The sequence below is a fragment of the Physeter macrocephalus genome, chromosome 9, assembly GCF_002837175.3.
Source record: "Physeter macrocephalus isolate SW-GA chromosome 9, ASM283717v5, whole genome shotgun sequence".
Classification (NCBI taxonomy): domain Eukaryota; kingdom Metazoa; phylum Chordata; class Mammalia; order Artiodactyla; family Physeteridae; genus Physeter; species Physeter macrocephalus.
In genome coordinates, this window is record NC_041222.1 from 86,426,567 (window position 1) to 86,447,334 (window position 20,768).

The 20,768-nt window shown below is 44.7% G+C and overlaps 1 protein-coding gene across 1 annotated transcript in view; it reads right to left on the minus strand.

Moving 5' to 3' along the window:
- The window catches only part of SHC3 (SHC adaptor protein 3), a 149,101-nt gene that overhangs the window by 66,488 nt on the left and 61,845 nt on the right, over positions 1 to 20,768 (minus strand). The window contains exon 3 of the mRNA XM_024130860.1: positions 456 to 519. Within this exon, the coding sequence (XP_023986628.1) occupies positions 456 to 519 (64 nt within the window). The remainder of the gene's footprint in view (positions 1 to 455; positions 520 to 20,768) is intronic.

Below are 20,768 nucleotides of genomic sequence, written 5' to 3' on the forward strand. Positions count from 1 at the left end.
CCCAAGAGCCTGTTGTTAAACTATTACCAGCACACCACTGAGGGCCTCAACCGCAGAGTTGTTCTACTGAAATGAACTAATGTACATAAAGGCTGAGAAGAATGCCTGGCCCTGGTTTACGTGTCTTTCGGTGTAGACCTGGGATGTTTATTTTGACAACCCTATCAGTTAGCCTTGATAGCTAACTGTCCTTGTCAACCACGTGGCAAAGAGGGAATATAAGCTCTTTTTGTTTTTAAAAGTGACAAGAGTCACTGTGAGTTACCCCCTTTAAATCAACAGATGTCTCTTGCCTCCCCTCTGCCCAGCAAAAAAAAAAAAAAAAAAAAGTGACAAGAGCCAGGCCATGGAAAAGAGAAACAGAACAATTGTGTGTGATTAAAGATGCTGAGTGGTGACAGAAGAGAGAAAAAGTAAAGGAGACACAGGTAGACCCGGAGCCGAGAGAACAGTACCTTTCTTTTCCTGAAGGCTCCCTTGGCACCAGGGACGGCTTCGCAAACCCGGCTGATGGCTTCCCTTAAGAGAACAGGAAGAGAGAGATCCATTTTATCCCATCCTTCAGGATTACATAACCCAGACGTTCTACACGTGCAAAAAACAAAACTAAGCAAACCACATCTTAGAGCCTCTGGCTGGCAGTATCCTAATTCTTTCTGTTGCTGTGGTTGTATCCTAAGGGTGGGATATGAATCGATGCCACACTTTCTTTTTCCTTTTTTTAATGTTTGGTTAAGATTATATTTTAGAAAATCAGTACCCTGAAGTGCTGAAGTGTACTCTTCTGGATGTTCTCTCCATGGCCATGGTCATGGCACAAGGCCCAAACCTAATCAAGCATTGCTATTGATTATGATCTTTCTGAAGTGAGTCAGAATGTAATTAAAAGAAATTTGGTCCGCTGAGTTTTATTCCCAGCTTGTGCAGTTACTAAATATCATAAAATCAAGAGGATTTTGAAGGAGGACAGGAATTCCAGGGGTACACAAATGAGCCAGAAATGAGGCTCTGCGTAGGCATTTCTAAAGCATCTACAATGTGCTGGGCACTGTCTTGAGGAAGGAGGCAGGAGCATCCTAGGTACCAAGGGGACCTCACAGAAGGACCAGCTGCAGAGGGTCTGACCCACAGGTCTGCCCGGGGCAGGAGGGCACGGGAGCAGTGGGAGGGTGAAAAAGTAAGACTAGACAGAGGCTGCTACAGTCCAGAAGCTGGAGGCTGGTGGGGACGTGGCTTGGGCAGGTGCTTGAAAGCAAGCATAGCTCAACTTTGTGACTCGGCCTCAGTAAGAAATAATGGGTGATATGCCAAAGGCGGCTCCAAAGTCAGGAGCCCAGAAAGGAGCTGGGTGAACTTCTCAACTCCCACATAGGGAAGGACAAATTAGTAAAAGAACACAGAAAAAAAAAGAAAATAGGAATATGGAGAAACACTGAATGATAGAGAAGATAATAGGTCCTTAGAAACATTCCACAAACTTTCTCAGCTGAATACTTCTTGAAATTATTTTCTATCATCTAGAAAAAGAATTACTGTCAATGCTTTTAAAATACAATGCTTTTAAAAGAAATATGACCTTGTCAAATTAGGTGAGAGACTATTAAGATAAGCTTCACATTTGCCATTCAATTCATTGTACAGAGAGAAGAAATACTATTCTAAAAGTTCAGATGACATAAAAACTATAGATTATGAATCACCATGACTCAGAAAAAGTTTGTTTGAAAGAAACAAATTTTTTTTGATGTTTGTCCTTAGTCATTTATTTTATAATAATATTCGAAAAGTGGTTCTATCAAAATAATCATCCAAAGTATTTTCTAAAGGTAAATTCCTTATTGAAGAGAGTCAAGCTGTTTCTCTAGAGAAACATGTATAAAAAGTATCTATATTTTATCTGTTTAATTTTTAAAGCTTGATGTGTGTCTGCACTGTGCTTCTTATATCAAATGATACATTTATCTGAGCAAAGCAGCTCAGTCCCTGATAGTCCCAATAGGCTGGAAAGACATTATTTGGTGGAAAGTTTCCAGTAAGTCATTCCTTAAATACCCCTAGTAAGCATCGTATTTCTTTTCCCATCCACTGACGTAGAGGATAAGAGAAAAAAATCAGTCTTGGATGACAGTTTTCAAAAAGGAAATGTCAAATGTCTAATTTATTATATAGGTTACACATCATCAAACGTCTAATCTAGTCAGGCTATGAAGCTTGGACAGAAGGACTTGCTACTTATGTGCCACTTTGGGAGACGGAGGTGGAAACAACCAGTGAGCATTAAGAGTGGGATTGTGGAGAAAATGTTGCAAATAATAAACATGATCTATCAAACAAATCCTCCCACAGGGAGGCAAGCAAGCATCTCGGAGAACATTCAGAGACTCAATATTTTGGCCTTAAATTTTGCAAATGTGAGACATTCCAGAAATTTATCAGAGCTCATGGACTCAAGAAAGTCCTAGGGATCCCTCCTGTGAGCCAACCTTTAGAATCCCCAAAGAGATTTGCAAACCAAGCTGCTTTTCAGAAGAATGCTCTCATTTCATCCCTGGCAAAAATTTGTTTCTGATGCTCATATAAATTGTGTGTGTGTGAATTCTCACTTCAACCAGGTTGATGGTATCTATTTCTGTTTGAAATAGAAATGTGACATAACTATTAGCAATTGCAATAGTTAGATGACTGAAATTAGTAACTTGAACTCCAAAGTCTAATTTAAATATAACCATTCTTATCGTCTCTCCTTATTGCCTAGCAGAGTGCCTTTTGGTGAGTAGTGCTATTTTAATTGGTTCTTTTAGCAATAATTATTTCGCTTTGTGTAAATCCAATTAATCCCAGTTTGAGCCTCAGGTAGTGACTTTGCCCTGTTTTTAGTAATGGACAGTGCTTCCTAACATTCTGTCCGGTAAGACCCCATTTTGGTAAGTCAACCCATGACCTTGGAGTTCAGTTAATATGAAAATGGAATATTTGGCACCTCCAGAGTCATCTGAAAGTAACTGAAGCCAGCCCCAAATGCTAATCCTTACTTTCTCATGATTTCACCGTCTTCCCCTTTTGTCTAAAATTCTCATCATTAGAGCCAGTACCTTGGACATTTTAATAGCTTTTTCATTAGAATGTAGTACTGGGTCCTTTGAAATCATGCAGCACCATCTTACTCCCTACTCACCCATCTCATCGCTACCCACCCAGCCTCCCCAAACACACATACACACACACACACACACACACACACACGCTAATATTTTACAGACTAAGAAATTTAAAAAAATAGGACATCTGGGTTACTTCTACACTCATTCACTCCTATTCTAGTGGGGGGGGATGCAACAAACGAACACATATAATGGTAAATTGCAGTCAATTTCATGAAGAAACAAGAAGAAGAGATATGTAGAACGTGTAGATAAATAGTACATGCCACCCCCAAATATGTCTCTCTGGTATAGGATCATTTTGAGCTGAAGGCAATTGAGAAGAAGCAGATACAAGAAAAGTCCCCTGCACTTCCCCTATTGGGCTAAAAGCAGGACATAAATTTGTAAAGGCATCCCCTTCCTCTCTCTACCAAGAAGGACAGACATTAATCACTGGAGACAACTCTAGACCCTGATCAACTGAGAGATGCACCAGAGGAATCTGCATAACAAACCTTGCTACTAGCTCTTATCTTCCATAAGTTTCCTCATACATTTACCTTCCCACAGCTTGTCACCCCCAGAAACTCAAAGTCTTTTTTTCTGTGTCTTGTCAATTCTGTACAGATTTTTCATCTTCGAATAAGATACAAGCCCAAGTTCTAACCACTTCTTTGAGTTACTCATCACTGAATTTCACTGCAAGCATGTGAACTTCATGCTTTAATCAAGTTTGTTTTTCTCTTGTTAATCTGTCTTCTGTTAGCCTAATTTGCAGGGTCCCAGCCAAAGAACATAGGAGGGCAGAGCACAAAAGTTTTTTTCCTTCCCTACAGAATAAATGCTGTAAAGCATGTCAGTAGGGGGGAAGAGTTACACAGTGAGTGGCATTTGAGTGCCTGGGCAACTATCCAGGAAAAAGTAAGTTGAGTTTCTATCTTATGCCTTACATGCAAATAAATCCTAGATGGATTGCAAATTTAATTTGTTTGTGATGAAACCATAAAAGTACTAAAAGAAAATTGGGAAGACATTTTTAATCTCTGAATCTTAGAATAATACAGAAACCATAAAAGAAAATATTGACACAATATCATAAAAATAAAACTTTATGCACAAGAAAATAAATGGTAACATTTCACAGCCAAAGGGATAATCGTCCTAATATAAGTCAATAAGGAAAACATCAAAAAAACCAATAGTTCTACTTCTGGGAATGCATCCTCTAAATACTCTCAGAAACAGGCCAGAAGACTCACATACACACTATTGATTGCAGCAATGTTTTAATAGAATGATAGGAAACAATCAATACCTATCAGGGGCCAGTTCAATAAATTACGGTACCTCCATAAAATGGACCGTCAACAGCGTTGTTGATGGTGCCCTCTCCACTCTCACCTCCCTTTTCTCCTCAGCTCCCCCCAGGCCACTCTTGTTCCTACTAACTGTTCTGCAAAGTCACCAACACCCTCCCTGGCACCAAATTGACAGGCAATCTGCTGTCCTCACTTCCTTGACACACTTCTTTTTCTTGACTTCTTGATCCCACAGTCCTCTGACGTCCTCCACCATCCTGGGTGCTCCTGGTCAGTTTCTCGCCTTCTCCGTGACTCTACCTCTAAATCACGGAGAACCCCAAGGATCAGTTCCACCCACCTCCTCTCTGTCCTCTGTGTGACCTGCATGAGTGGATGGTACAATCTGAGAAAGAGTTTACTGCCCCAACGTCTTCTGTCTAAACCCACTCGGGGCCAGCTCCTCCCTGGCCCCGGACGAAGCCCCGGGCATGCACCGTATCTAGTCCACTCACTTCCAGAGAAGAAAATATCCTCAGTAACTTGCAACTTACTCCATTTTCCTATTGTTAGAGGTAAAAATTCTCAGTCCCAGCAAAATAATAAAAACCCAGAACATCATTTAAAGTTAGAGCTCTCCTCCTTCCCTTAGCACTGTCTGGGGCCCAAAACCTCCCAGGGGCCAAAGAAGGAGGTGCCTCCCAACCTTCTGGCTGCAGTTTCTGACCCCTTGGCTGGGATGGTGGTCTGGGGGTGCCTATGAAGAAGTCAGGGAGCACTAAGTGACACTGACAGCCCCGGCTGGGCCCTCTGGCCAGGGCTGAGGTGTACAGCCGACTCCTCCCACAGCCACTTTCCTTGTTTCTTTAAGGCTCCTCCCCCAACCCCGGGAATATTAGGGTGCCCGTGCTGTGAAATGGACAGTGTCTGTTCTTCATCCGCCCACACACCTTCCCCCTCCTGGTACCAACACCCATGGGGCAGGTCCAGCCTCTTGCTGCTGACACGGCCCCTATCGTTAGCAGTAAGCTTTCCAGGGTGGGTCCAGTGGGCTCATGGCCCCATTAGGGTGCCTACTGCCCACGGCACCTTCCATCAGCGGGAGGTGGTTTCTCGCCAGACACACTCACTCCTGATTCAGGTCTCAGTGGTGTGATCCAATGGGCTCCCCAGGCTCTGGGTGACACATGCCAAAGTCAGCGTCATCTGCTGAAAGCCCCTCACTCTATCTGAAGCAAGGGGGAACCACCTGGCCCCTCCCACATGAGCAGGGTAGGGAATCACAGGACACAGGACTCTAGCCAAAGAAATCCTCTCTGTAATTCCTAACCTCATTCATTATACTTTCCAGGTGAGTGTTGGACAAATAACAGCAAAATAGATTCCCACACCCATCTTGTCTTCCCAAACCCTGCCTGGGTGGTCCCACGCCATAGCCCTTCAGGACTGCTGGAGCCATGCCCTGACTTGAATCTCAGCTAAACGAAGACAGAGTCTAATTTTACTCTGCGGTTACCTCCATCCACTCCTGTTCTAAGGTGTCTTATTGTCTCTAGCTCCAAAGGCCTCATTTGTCTTTATCTGCAGCCTCATTTGTCTTATCTCCCAGGATGTTGGTACCAAGATTTTATAGGCAATTACCACATCCAATTGAGATCTCCAGCTCATTGTCTATTTAGTCTCCTCAGACTTAATCTTTTCAAACAAAGCCTTGACTGTCCTCACCAAAAGCATTCCTACCCTGGTCTTCCCATGGCGGAAAATGGGACCATGGTCCTCTAGAGAGTTGCCCTCACCCCCACCCAGGAACTGTCCTTGATCCTCCTGTGCCATGCCCACACCAAATCCATCACAGCCCTGACCACCGGGGAGAAGGCAAGACATTCTGTGTTCTCAAGAAACCTACAGGGCAGCGGAGGAGACTAACAACTCATGGAATAGTCTAGAGAAAAAAGTAGCCACAGCATGCGCACTATTAACTACTAGAGGGCAATTCCGTCTTTCAGAGAAACGTGAGGGCATGTACACCCAGTCCACAGAGAAGCCTCATCATTAAAGGAGCTGGAAACCAGGGGCGATAGAAGATCTCTGGAGAAAGTACAGATTGGAACTGGGCCCAGAGAAGCAGCCTTGTGGAGCAATGGCCATGCCGGGAAATGGCAGACCGGGTCAGATTTGCAGAAGGACAGCAAAAAGAGGCAGAGGAATTTAGAATTCAGACTCAGGTCCGAGAAGCATCCAGGGATGCGCTGAGGGGTGATAAACAGCAGAGGCCTTTTAAATAGGGCTAATATGATCGAAACAGGATTGAATGGACATTAACCTAGCAGCAATGTGCAAGACACAGAAAGGGCTGAGAAACAGCAGGCAGGGACACCAGCCCAGACTTCTGTGGTGAAAATGACAATGAAAAGAGGCCCATTTGGAGAAGAGGACTCACAGGCCTGCCTGATCATGGAGAGTAGAGCTGAGGGTAGGGCCATAGACAGCTCACTCTCACCGTGGGGACAGCCTCCCTCCCTCCCCAAGGACGCATGAAAGCAGCCGATTACCTCCATCGTGAAGCCATGCGACAGGCAGGCAATGTATGAGAGCCAACACACAGCAAGGATGGGGCCAGGAGGCTGCCAGCCAGGGGGAGAGGGCATGCAGGGACCCAGAGTGCTAAGAGGGGCACTTAGAGCAATTGGCTTCTTCCCAGCTTTGTCCACACAAATGAATCGAAACTTCCCAGCACCTACAACCTAAAGTATCATAGAGAGTTAAACACAATTTTAGGCATCAAAAATACCTCAACCTTAATTTGTCAAAAGTAATTTCACCAGAACAGGTTGAAACCGCTTAAATCTTCCAACAATAGGTATGTTGCAAGCATAAGTAGAGCCATGAATTTTGAAATCTGTGCACCACTTGAAAAATCAGTGAGATACCAAAGCAAGTTCCCTAATTGTCATAATTTTACAGAGTCACCCCTGCCATTTTTATCCCAACGTTCCCAATGTTTGTGATTTGCCCCAGACACACATACATAGTAGGTGTCAATAACTACTGATTGATGATTATTAAACAGATGCAAAAAAAAGAGTATCCTATAATTTCTCATTTTGAAAAAAAGCCCAGTAGGAAACTAGAAAAGAGATTCCTTAACCTTGCTGTACAATATCTCACAAAATGAAAGATAAACCCTTAGGATTGCTAAGAATGTAGAACCAAAGAATAAAGCCCTCCCGAGACAATATTGAAGCTAATATTCCTAATGGTTTAAATAACTAAAGTTTGGTCAAGGTCACAGGTGGTGTCACAGACATCTTTGTCTGAGAGATCAGGGACTTGCTTCATCCTTATGAACACTTTCAATGAATTTTCTTTTCCCTTTTAAAATTCTAACCGTTGGGTTAGAAAAAGTTCTCTACTCCCAACTCAGCTGCTTCAAGATGCTGATAAGCCAATCAAAAAGAAAGTTACACCTCATAATTGCTGTTTACGGCCAGTACAATTTTATAAAAAGCCAAGGTCTCAGATAATCGGGATGGGTCCACCCAACCGCACTGTGCTCCAGGCAAGATGGTGCCACTTGCCTTCAGAGTACCAGCCACGAAGGGGCTGAAAGGGGCTGCCCAAAGCAGCGTGGGATCCACAGACCTTGGAAACCTTGCATATATCTGTCTTTACTGCCAGCTTTTTGGAGAGATGCATCTTCTGAGATCAACTACCACAGGCTTTAAAAAGCCCAACTCTGCTGAAATCTGCTTCCTAACAGCAAAGCGGAAATACAGGAGAAGCAAGCAAACCTGACCCCAAAGTCTCTGACCCTTTGGATACACATACCAAAAACACAAGGGGACCTGACATTTGCCAGGCTCTGTTCTATGTGCTTTCAAGGGATGGCCTCATTTAATCCTCACACATCCTTGGAAGGTAGGAGCATTGATGCTGGTTTTATAGTTGAGGAGATGGAGGCACAGAGTAGTGAAGCAACGTGCCTGAGATCACACAGCCAGCAAGCACCTAAGCCTGCTCGGAGCCCAGGGAGTGAGCCCACGGCTTTAAGAACAGGCCACGTGGGAGGTCCACGGAGACGGCACGTTTTCTGAACTCCAGTCTCTCTCTGGACCTAGGGAGAGCCCATCCGCTTGTTCCTCAGCAAGGTCACCCACAACAGGACTCAGAATCTTAGAGTTCTAACAATCACAGAACCACGTAAGGCCTTGGAAATCCTCAAAGCCAATCCTAACCCACCAGAAGTGGTGTGCAAGACGGGAACCGTGGGAACCAGAAACCAGGTGCCATATGTACAAAATCTACCTTGAGTGGATAAAAACAAACCACATTCAGAGGGCTCACGTGAAACTGTGCTGGGAGCGAAAAAGAGCAGGACACACACACAACATCAACGAGCCTGAACAAAATTATGTGGCATGAAGGACATCAGACAAAAAAGAGTATGTGCTGCATGATTCCAGGCATATAAAAACTCCAGGAAATGCACACTAATTATAAGTGCTGATGCTGTGTGGGTGTCTGGGAGGCGGCAGGAGGCAGGAAGGAGCCTGTTCCCATACTCCCTGGGAGAAGCCTAGGTCCAGGATTTCCCATCGTGGCCCCCGAAAGTCAGGGCAGGCCTCCATCACCAAGTCTCTCTGTGGCTCTAGTCTTGACTGAACCGTCTAAACCTGGACCAAACACCTGGTCTTCCTTCCTTCCGTCCTCTGTGCTCACTTTTCTTTGTAAAATGGCAGCTACATCATTGTGGGTGTCCCTTTGGCCAGGCAGCTCAGACATCTGGGGCCCGTGTAAGCATGCCTGCTCCCGTGCTGTGCTCTCTACCACACAGCAGACTGAGAACCCATTTCCCAATGAGATCTTTCCTTTTAGGATCCTGCGGGTGGATGGATGCAGGTCTTGGAGGAGGCAGCTAAAAATAGGCTCAGCCAACAGGAGGATGTCAGATGCAGCCCTGTTAACAACCCTGTGTCACACACAGACACGTCCTCTGTCATTATTTTCTGTATATCATGACATTTTGACTTCTTAAAGAACTTTTCCAGCTGGGGAGACACCACCCCTCTGGGGTTAGTCAATTCTTAGAGTCAGCAAAGGGCCCAGTCGGATCACCTATGACATGCAGATTAACCAGTGCAGGGCCAGGCCTCCTCTCCTGGCCCCTGCACCCCCAGAGGCAACATTCCTCTGCCTTACTCATCTCAGGACCAGGTAGCCAGGCAACTGCGACCAGCCCTATAGCTCAGAGCCCGCAGGAGTTGCCCGAACTAGCCATCCTGAGCTGTCCACCCTGACCTGCCTTGCCTTTCCCATGGAAACCCCAGTAAAGGCTCTGGCCGAAACTTCTCTCCTGTCCCCTGCCTCCTGCCCACCCTGGCTCCCGATATCAAGGTGCACTGGGGAGCGGGGAGCTCATGCCAGCCTCACAGCAACTCAGGAGGCCGTCTCAGTCAGACAGCTCCTCCTCTCTACTCCTGGGGGGGCCCTCTTAGTGAGCTCCCCCTTTCGGGGCAGCTGCTGAGGGTCGCAGGCGGGGGAGGAGCCCTGGGGAGTCAGAGGAGGGGAGGGGAGGGAGAGCCAGGTGACTCCCCCCACCCACACTCCACGCCCACCTCTTTCGGCAGTCTACTTCACTGGTCCCAAAACGTCCTCCCTGTCACCATTTTATTAATAATAAGACAACGACAGATTATTATATAACTCTAGAAGACGAGCAGCATGGAATTGAGGAAGCCAAAGTACAAATTCCTAGAAATAAATGCTCCATAGACACAATGGGTTGTTTTTTCTCAGAAATATGTTTAATATCAGGCAAGAGCTACAAGGCAATCAGTCAAAAGGACGATCGCCGGGCCCCGTGGGAAAGGACGGGGAGGCCCCCAAAGAGGTGGGGAAGTGCAGGGCAGTGGCCAGGGGAGGAGCCGCAGGAGGGACATGAGCAGGACGGCTGGCGGAGGGTTGGAGAATTCGGAGCACAGGGGTCAGCACCCCCCCGCCCCCGTGGGCCGCAGAGGTGGCGAGGGGTGCTGCTGGGGCATGGGGCCCCCCTCCGCGGATCCTCACAAAGTGCCTTTCAGTGAGAGAGTACATCTGCAAGGCAAGAGAGAACATGCTGGTTTTATTCGTCCTCAGGTATAAATGGTGTTAATCCCACCCCCACCTGGGGGAGGCACGGCCTCATGGTGGTTTTTATCTAGACAAGCTCTATTTCCCTTCTCTGATCATTCAACAAGCTCCATTCATCAGAGGCTGCTCTATTTGGAGAGAGTTCCCTTCTTAGTCCTCTTGTCTGGCTTTCTGTCCGTATTTGCCTGTTTCTATGTAGATGTGAAAACAAAGTCCCTCTGGTTGAATCTGTGGAGGAGAAAGGACAAGAGGGCACAAGACAGGGGCCTGAGGGAAACACTAGGAATAAACTTTCAAGAAATATACCTGGGCAGTTTCTGTGTGGAGGGAATTCTCAATTTAAGGGGCAGAGCAAGAGGGGACTGGGGGTCTGGGACCTGAAGCGTGGGTGTTCACGCTCCCTGCAAATGAGCGACTCTAAGCTGTAGGAAGGGGGCTCGCGCACACACACACACACACACACACACACACACACACACACACACGCCGTACCAAGTCAGCACCCCAAGAGTGAGGGAGCTAGCCTCTGCTGTGTGCCTTCACGCCCCTCATCTCCCTGAGCTGCCACCCCTGAAATGTAGGCACCATCCTTCCCCTTTGGGAAAAATAAACTAAGATAAAAGGAATTAAGCTCAGAGAAGGTACTTAATTCTTCCCAGAATCACATCGTATTAGAAGAGTCAAAATCTGAATTAGATGCTCGAGGCTCCACAGCGGGGCCTTTCCCAGCCCTGAGTCTCCTTAGAGGCTGTGGTGGGGAGGCCCTGGCCACCTTAACTCATCAGATGCACCCAGTGACCCAGGGGCCATCCTGCCATCAGCCCCCGTGAGCGAAGAAGCGGGCACCCCACGGTCACACAGGAAGAAGGGGCGAGCCCTGTCAGGCCGGGACATCGGCCGTGGGCTGTGATCTTGCCCCGTTGTCACAGTGCACGGCCACCAGGGGCAGCACTGCTCGGTGACACGGGGCACGGCTCCAGAGCCCTGAGACTTCGTCTCTCGGGAGGACACTCAACACTCCCGAGCTGCCTTCCAAAGCTACCCAAGCACATCATCGGCTCCACACAGAATCCCATGAACACACACGATGGATGGGCACCCAGCACTGATGAGCCAGGTCAGGAGAGGGCCTTCAGATGCAGCGTCTCACTAAGACGACAAGACACGGGGGGCAGACATCAAACCCCTGTCCATTTCCCTCTGCTGGGGAGGCCAGCAGGTCAGCCGAGACCACGAGGCCAGCACTGGCACTGGGGTGCGCCTGGGCCAGCCCCTCCCTCATGGGGCTCGAGCGTGTGCAGAGCCGCCAGGCCCTGTGGGCAGCAGGGACGGACAAGAAGAGCCGTCCGCACAGGGTGGGCTCAGAACTGACATGAGAAGGGAAACCAAATGCACGAAGTGAGGAGGAGGAAGGACCACATCCAGCCCCACACTATGTGACATGGCCTCAGAGAAAGGAAAGACCACGGGCCTCCAAGTGCAGGGTCAGAGCAGGGAAATCCTTGGCCCTCTGGGCACAGGCTGATCCCCACCCCCTCTCCGGGGGTTTTGGCAGGCTCTCTGTTGAGAAGAGTGCCAAGCCCAGTGCGGGAAAGGGGAGGGCAAGCAAAGACACAGAAATGAAGAGAAGGGAGGTTGGGCCCGGAAGGTACCTACAGAGCACAGAGGATGCCCAGGATCAGGACCTTGAACAGGGAACCAAGGATGCAGGCAAGTAAGCCACAAGGGTGGTGTCATGAACGCTGGGAGAAAATGAAGGTTTGGTAATGTAGAGACAAATAAGAAAGACTCTTTTCCTTCCAACAGCAGTGAGCACATAGAAAGGGGAATGGTGGGGTAAAGGGTGGGGAGCCCCTGCACATTGAGGCTGAAACTGTGCAAGACACAGGATGGAGTGTAACACGTGGGGCACAGCCTGCATGAAGACAAGGTAAAATGTTACCACAGGACATAACAAGGTCTGAATAAACGTCCCCAGATATGAAGGCATACTAGTATTAAATGTAAATTCTCTCCAGAGCAATAAATTAATTTGATTATAATTGTAATCCTAATGAGATCTTTTTACACTGAGCAGAGTATGATGTTAGACTGCATAGGAAAGTTCAAAAATTGTGAAGAAATGTTTTTAAACAAAAAGAAAGTCTAGCAAGGGGCAACACCTCCTACGAGATCAGAAATATGACACCATCACCACAAAGATCAGAACCGTAGGTCATTGGTACACGGAAGAAAAGTCCATCAGTGGACTGAAATAGGGCCCAGAAACAGAGCCAAAGAGATAAGGGAATTTAGTAGGTGATAAGGTGGAATTTCAACTCAGTGGGAGATTCCAGTTTGGGCACCTGTATCTTATTACAGGTGAAAAAAAGACTCAAATATAAAAAGTAAAGTGAAATATTAAAAAATCATTAGTATAATCTCACAGTGAGGGAGATATTGTGTTGCAAAAATATTTCCAGCACATACAAAATGTGCAAAAAGCGCCCCCAAATTGATAAGAAAATGAAAAAGAACCCAACAGAAAAACAGGCAAGTGATGTAAAAGTGATTCATTACAAAGGAAACGAAACCAGCCAGCAAATATGTGTGAGAAGATGCCACCTTTCTGGAACACGAAAACCTCAAAGGAAAACCACAGCAACATTGTTTTGACCATAAAACTGGTAACTTAACAACATTAAGACCCCGTGCTACAAATTTGTGAAGAAAGGACTGCGTTCATAAATTGCTCGAGATGGTGTGAACTTGAGAAGCGACGCTGTAGCAGCCCCCCATTGAAGAATCCTATGGAAATCAGATCTCCAGCGCAAAGGATAGAGACCCATGTGACTTTGCAGCGCGGCTTTGTCCAGCAAAACAACAAAAATGGGAGGAGTTGACTAAATTGTCATGTAGCCATAATGACCTGCAACTATAAAAAAATGAGTTAGACCCAAAGCTACTGATCTGTTCCTGAGGAAGGCAAATTGTGGAGAAATGAGTGTGGTACCAATCCGTTTTTAACAAAAAGATGGCGAGTTCCTGTGTGTGTGTTTATGTGTATGTGTGTGCTATATGTGTGCGGTGTGTGATATGTGGTGCATCTGTGTGTGTGTGTAGTGTGTGAATGCAAAAAAATGTGGTTACCTGTTACCTTACCTCAAGTAGGTGTGATCGGAACAGAGAGAAACTTCATCTTTTCTTTCTGTACTTCTACACTATTTGACATGTTACAATAAGCATCTATTGTTTTAATTAAATTTTTAAAAGAAAAAAAGTTTAATAGAACAAGATATTAGTCCATGTGGTCACATGAATCAGTAATTCATTCTTTTTTATCACTGAGTGGTATTTATAGCAGGTACATACCAGAATTTGTTTATTTATTCACTGGTCGATTGATGGTTGGGTTGTTTCTAGCTTGGGTCTATTATGAATTCTAATGCTATGAACATTGACCTACTGTGGACATATGTTTTGCTGGGTTGTATGGTAAATTTATATTAACTTATTTAAAAAACTGTCCAACTGTTTTCCAAAGTGCTGTGCCATTTTGCATCCCTACCAGCAATGACACACAACAACATGGAGGCCCTCAAAGCATTGTGCTAAATGAAAGAAGGCAGACGCAGAAGACCTCATTTGGTATGAATCTATTTATGTGAAATTATAGAAAAGGCAAAATTATAGGCCCAGAAAGTACTATGGTTGCCTGGGGAAGACTTGGGGATGGCTATTGACTACAAAAAGCATAAGGGAGTTTGGAAGGGGAGATAAAAATGTTCTGTATCTTCTTTGTGGTGGTAATTAAATGACTATACAATTGCCGACATTAATCAAACTGTACACTTAAAATGGGTGGATTTTATTTATGTAAGTCAGACCTCAATGAATCAAGGGGAACATTTATAGTCACAAAAAATTTTTTTTAATAAAATGAGAAACGTAGCCTACACTTTGACCACCACTGCACATTAAGGTACATATCCCAGAGGAATGATACACACGTTCCCTGGAAGACACACACAAGAATATGCATAGCAGCTGTGTGGTATCACACTCCCTGGGTACCACTCATCAGTAGAAAAGAACAGACAACAACAGGAATTAAGGTCAAAGAGTCTATGATGAGGGAAAGGAAAAAGGCAGGCACAAGGACAGCCTATATCCCCCCATTTATGAGAAGTTCAAGAACAGGGTGAGGTTTTACCAGCTTGGCAAGGCACAGAGGGCATTCTGGGGTCTGGGAATGTTCTAAGTCTTGATCTGGGTGTCAGCTATTCAGCGTGTGCACGTGTAAAATTCCAGTGAGTTTTACACTGAATATTTGTGCACTCTACTGGAGGTATGTTATACCTTAACAAACTCATTGTTAAACACAAAACAAGAAAGAAAAGTCAAACAGGAAAACCAGCCAGCATGATTGGAATGTATTCTGCTCTATCATTAGGACCCAATGTAGCTTTTGAAGCTAGAGAAAAAGGGGATGAGAATAGTTTTAGAACAGGAATATGATCTTATTTAAGGAGAAACTGGAGGAAGAAGTGTTGCTGGGCAAATACTTAGGGGTCTAATGTGAAAGTGAGTCTCTGTGGTGAAGAACCCTGGGAAGAGCTGAGGTGGGATGGAAGGAAGGTGGGAACCCGAGAAGCATTTTCAAGAAGAGCACACACAATTTGAAGACACTGACTCTGAGGCTGGTGACGGGGTGATGTTATTGCCAAGGTAGGAAGATTGTAAAAGTAATAATAATAGCCCCAACTAACACTTCTGGAGTGTTTGCTAAGCGTCTGGCCCTGTTCTATGATTTTGAGCATATTTTTTAATATGGTAGGAATCATTATGATTCCCATTTTACAGGTGAAAAACCTAAGACCAGAGAGGTTAAGTAGTCTGTCCGAGGTCACACAGCTGGGAGGTGGCTGTGAGGAGTGGATCTAGTTTGTAGCATAAGCCCTGGATGCTGGAAGAAATTGGACGAATTCAGACTGGGGCACCTGGCGTCAGAGTCACAACGAACACCCATCACCTATGAGGGGATCAAATGTAAACTCACATGCGAAAGGAATTTGAAATAAAAAAGCAAAACACTATACAAGTATAAATGATCATTCCTGTTGAAGCCACAATGAGATGCCATGTCATACCTATCAGGATGACTATTATTAAAATAAAATTTTAAACTAAGCCTAAAATAGTAAGTGTTGGCAAGGATGTGGAGAAACTGGAACACTTGTACATTGCTGGCAGGAACGTAAAATGATGCTGCTGCTGTGGGAACTGGTATGAAGGTCCCTCAAAAAATTAAACATAGACTGACCATATGATCCAGCAATTCCACTTCTGGGTATATATCAAAAAAAATTATATATATATATATATATATATTTTTATATATATAATATATATCTCCAAAAAAGCAGGGACTTGGGTATTTGTACACCCATGTTCATAGCAGCACTATTCACAATAGCCAAAAGGTGGTAGCAACCCGTGTCCATTGACCAGATGAATGGATAAACCAAGTGTGGAATATACATACACTGGAATATTATTTGGCCTTAAAAAAGGAGGAAATTGACACATGCCACATGGATGAACTTTGAGGACATTCTGCTAAGTGAAATCAGCCAGTTATAGAAAGATAAATACTGTATGATTCCTCCTATACGAGGTCCCTAGAGGAATCAAATTCACAGAGACATAAAGTAGAATGGAGGTTGCCAGGGGCTGAGGGGAGCAAAGAATGGGAAGTGATTATCTAATGGGGACAGAATTCTAGTTTGGGAAGATGAAAAAGTCCTAGAGATGGTTGATGGTGATGGCTGCACAACAATGTGAATGTACTTAATGCCACTAAGCTGTACAGTGAAAAATGGTTAAATGGTTAAAATGGTAAATTTTATGTTTAGCCAAAATTAAAACAACAACAACAACAGCAATCATTGCTGTCAGAGCCAGACACCAAGGGCCATGTGTACAACCACGTGCACCCTGGCAGCAGCCTGGCATAAAAGCGTAGTGTGTCTCCCACCTACAGGCTCACCCACTGGGTCATAAGTGACTGACTGAGATTCATGGATTTTAATCTTGTCCTTCATTCTGGGTATAATTAAACCTTCAGTATTTCCTGTCAAGTGCACCATCATTTTTTAATACATTTTTATGCCCCGAATGATAGAATTCCTGCCTGAGTCTATAAATAATTGAGCTAAGGCCCTTTCAAACCTAAATGATAACATGCTTCTCGTGGGACATCCTTCAGCACATCCTGTGCTCTGCAGCTATTAAAAGGCTTTGTGGGCGTCTGGCCACATGTCAGAAAGTGCTGCCTCAGATGTAAACAAACCACAGATAAGAAACAATGAATAACATATATTTAGGCACATACATTTCAGAGGATCAGGGTCTACTCTACTACACGCACTAATGTTGAATACGGACGGATGAGAAAGTTGTATTCAGATGAAAACAAGAATTTTGTCAAACATACAAAACGTTACCAGCTAATAACTGGGCATGAGATGATTCTCATTTCCCCGAGAACAGGGACATCGCTACTTGCTTGTGTCCTGGATTCAAGGAGCCGGGTGGAGACTGCAAGGCAGACCCCATCCACCCCCAAGCGAGGTCTGAGCTCAGACTCGGCTCCCACCAGATGTGAAGGGCTGAGCTAATTTCCATTAAGACCCAGTGAATAGACTGGAGGGAGTGACCTGGAGATAATATATGCACATAACATAAAATTAAATTAATAATATGAACCTGATTACTTAATATTACATTTAAGAAAAAAATGAAGGCACAAAACTTTGCATAAAGCGTGACTGCAAAATTGTGAAAGATTAAGGGAAAACTTTCCCCTCCTCTTTTGTGTACTTTGCTTTGTTTTCTAAAATTTCTCTGGTGGGCGTGTACGTATGACTTTTATGATGAACTCAAATTGAGTTTTAAGGTGTGGAGGGTAGTGTAAAGCAGCAGTTTCAATCCAGGGGACACTGGGCAAAGTCTGAAGACGGTTTGAGCCATTGCAATGTTGGGGAAGGGGGTATCTAGTAGGTAGCGCTCAGAGGGGCTTCTAAACATCCTGAAATGCACAGAACAGTCCCCACAGCAAAGCATGATCTGGCCCCAAATGTCAATGATGTCGAGACCGAGAAACCCTGGCGTAGAGCCTATTTTTTTGTTTCCCATATGGGACCGCAGTGCTGGGACTCCCACTCCCCAGGCCATCAGCAGTGCCAGGGGGGTGTGTGTGTGTGTGTGTGTGTGTGTGTGTGTGTGTGTGTGTGTTTTCCCAGGAGGAGCCCATGGGTGTGCTCTTTACACGAGAGAAAGATGTCCAAGGAAGGTAGGCTTGGTGTGAAAATCGCTTAAGTGGCTGCCCCCACTATCCCAGTGCACATTCAGGGAGCACCCAGTGTGCAAGCTGCAGGGATGGCCTGACCCCACCTTCACCGTCACCTGCCTGTCCTGCAGGTCTCAACAGGTCAAGGGGGAACAGGGGTGAGGACAGGCTGGGCCTCTGATGGTCAAAGACAGCAGGGAGCATTTGCTGGCACTTCAGATGCTCCTCGAAGGGTCTGAAAACCAGAACCCCAGGATCTGCCGCCGGCTTCCCTCCCCAGGAAGAGGGGTCCTGGGTTCTGGACAGAGTGGAGGTGGACAAGGGGTCCAGCAGCCACCTACGTGAGGCTGGTGCTGCTAAACTCAGGGCCTGAGGAAGTGAGGATTGTTTTGTTAAAACAGAAGAGAGCATAACAAGGAGTGACCAGGGCCTCACAAGAGTGTGGAAGAAACTGCATGATGCAGCTGGGAGCCAGTCGCCCCAGCCCTGCAAGGGGAGACTTCTGGCACAGGTGCTCCCAGCCCAGGCGACAGGCAGAGTTCAAGTTCCACCAGAGGGGGCGCCGCAGAGACCCTGGGTCCTGAGGCGGATGCCGCAGAGCAAGGATACCAGCCAGGCCAGGTACCAGCAGGCAGGATGAAGAGAAGGAGTTCATTCTTTTAAAAGAACACCAGCCACAAACCATGTCCCCCAGAGGAGGCAGGATCAGACTCATCATTCAACAATATGTCTCTCTCTCTGATATTTTAGGTATTAAAGTACATTAAACTAAATTACAGATTAGCTAATTGAATTTACTTTCCAGTGCTTAAAGGCTTTACTTCAAAAGGAGTTATAAGTTGCTAATCTGGAAATTATCCAACAAGTCTTCATTTTTCCAGGTTATAAGTAGAAAATTAAAATATGACGAGAAAGGACACTATCCCACAATATTATATGCCAACAAAGGAAGCCAGGTCTTCTAAAACAAGTGCCTTCCATTTTGCTCAGCAGATGTAGCTGCACTAATTTTCATAGAAAAGGCCCAGGGGGCCAAAAGGAAGGAGAAATTTAATATCATTTTTTCCACTCAGAGTTTGTCATATTAATCACATCTTCTGGGCTGCCACTATTAGCAATTTGCTTTTTCTGATGCTTCATTTTTAGTCATTTCCCTAGATTCATGAAACTTTAAGATTTCAAAAAAACATTGATTGAGCACCTACTATGTGCTGGCCCAGGGCCTAGGTCTCTTCTAGGGACAGCCTGTCACCTTTGTGGGCCGTGAGAATGCCTCCCTGAGAGCTCATCAAGGAAACTCAACCCAACTTTCAAGATAACTTGGCTCAGTCCCCACTGCATTCAGACATTTTAGACTTTATTCTTTTTAAATAATAAACAATAAATACTGAAAGCTTTTAATGATGAGAAATGTTTATGATTCTAAAGGAGGAAAGATGAACATAAACTTTTATATACAGTCTGAACACTATTATATGAACAATGTATATGAAAAATACCCCATCTTAACTCATCAAAGTTGACATCATCAATATGGAGACAAAGTGACACCATGTACCTCCTAATGTCATGCACTGAGAAGGACACAACAATTTCTATTGTTTACTGCCAGAAATGCATAACCTGAAATGAATCATGGGAAAGCAACCGGAAAATTAAAAGTGACGGAAATTCTACAAAATAACTGACATGTACTCTTAATAAATGTCAATGTCAAGAAAGACAAAGAAAGGCTGGGGAACTGTTCCAGATTAAAGGACTCCAAAGAGACACAACAACTAAATGCCATGTGCGAGCCTGGATGGAATCCTGGACTGGACAAAAACAGCTATGGAGGACATTACTGGGGGAACTGATGAAATGCAGAGAAGGGCTGTAGATTCGATAATAGTGTTCTATCAGTGTTATAGTTCCAGATTTGATCATTGTGCTCTGGATATTTAAGAAAATGTCATTGTCCTTAGGAAAGACACTCTTACATAGTTAAGGTCTAAGAAGCACAGTATCTCCAACTTATTCTGAAATGGTTCAGAAAAAAAAATAGAGATTTGCAGGAATCCTTTGTCCTATTCTTATACCTTTTCTGTTAGTTTAAAATCACATAAAATGTTTTAAAATGCATAGAAAACATGAAGGAAATGCTACATTTAGTCAAATCGAAGACGCAACTGACTACAAAATGGATCATATTTTATGTCCCAGAAATAAAGAAAAAATGCGTATCGTATGTCCCACAAATAAAGAAAAAACTATGACACAATACTTCATCACTTAAAACTTTTCTTTTATACTTTCAGAGAACTTTTATAGACTTGTTAATGCATAGATTTATATATATATATATATCACTCTTCTGTATATGTAAAAAGAAATAGGTAAGTGAAATAAATAGACTAAAATATTCCTCCAACCTCTTTGCATTGTGGTTTCAACACTTCTGAATCACATTGTGATTCAGTTGTTGGTATCTGTGCATTTCTATGTAAAATCATCCTCTGAGCCATCAAGAATGTAGGTGAGACAGCAGTTTTTAAAAGAACACTCCATGACTATTTCGGTATTTTCTTCGAAGCCACTGAAGCCTATTATGCAAGAGTTAACCCTTGGCCTTTCCAAAAGGGCTTGGGGGAAGAATTTTGACCAACTCTGAAGACTCATGTTCCCTTAAATGGTTGGTGGACTGACCATTGAGGGTCAAAGTTGTCTACTTGAGCTGACATGAACAACAATCAGATGGTCAGGTGCTCAGCAATAACAGCAAACATACAACTGTAGTCCACTGGGCAGGAGGAGGTTAAGATACGACTGAATAGGGCTTCCCTGGTGGCGCAGTGGTTGAGAGTCCGCCTGCCGATGCAGGGGACACGG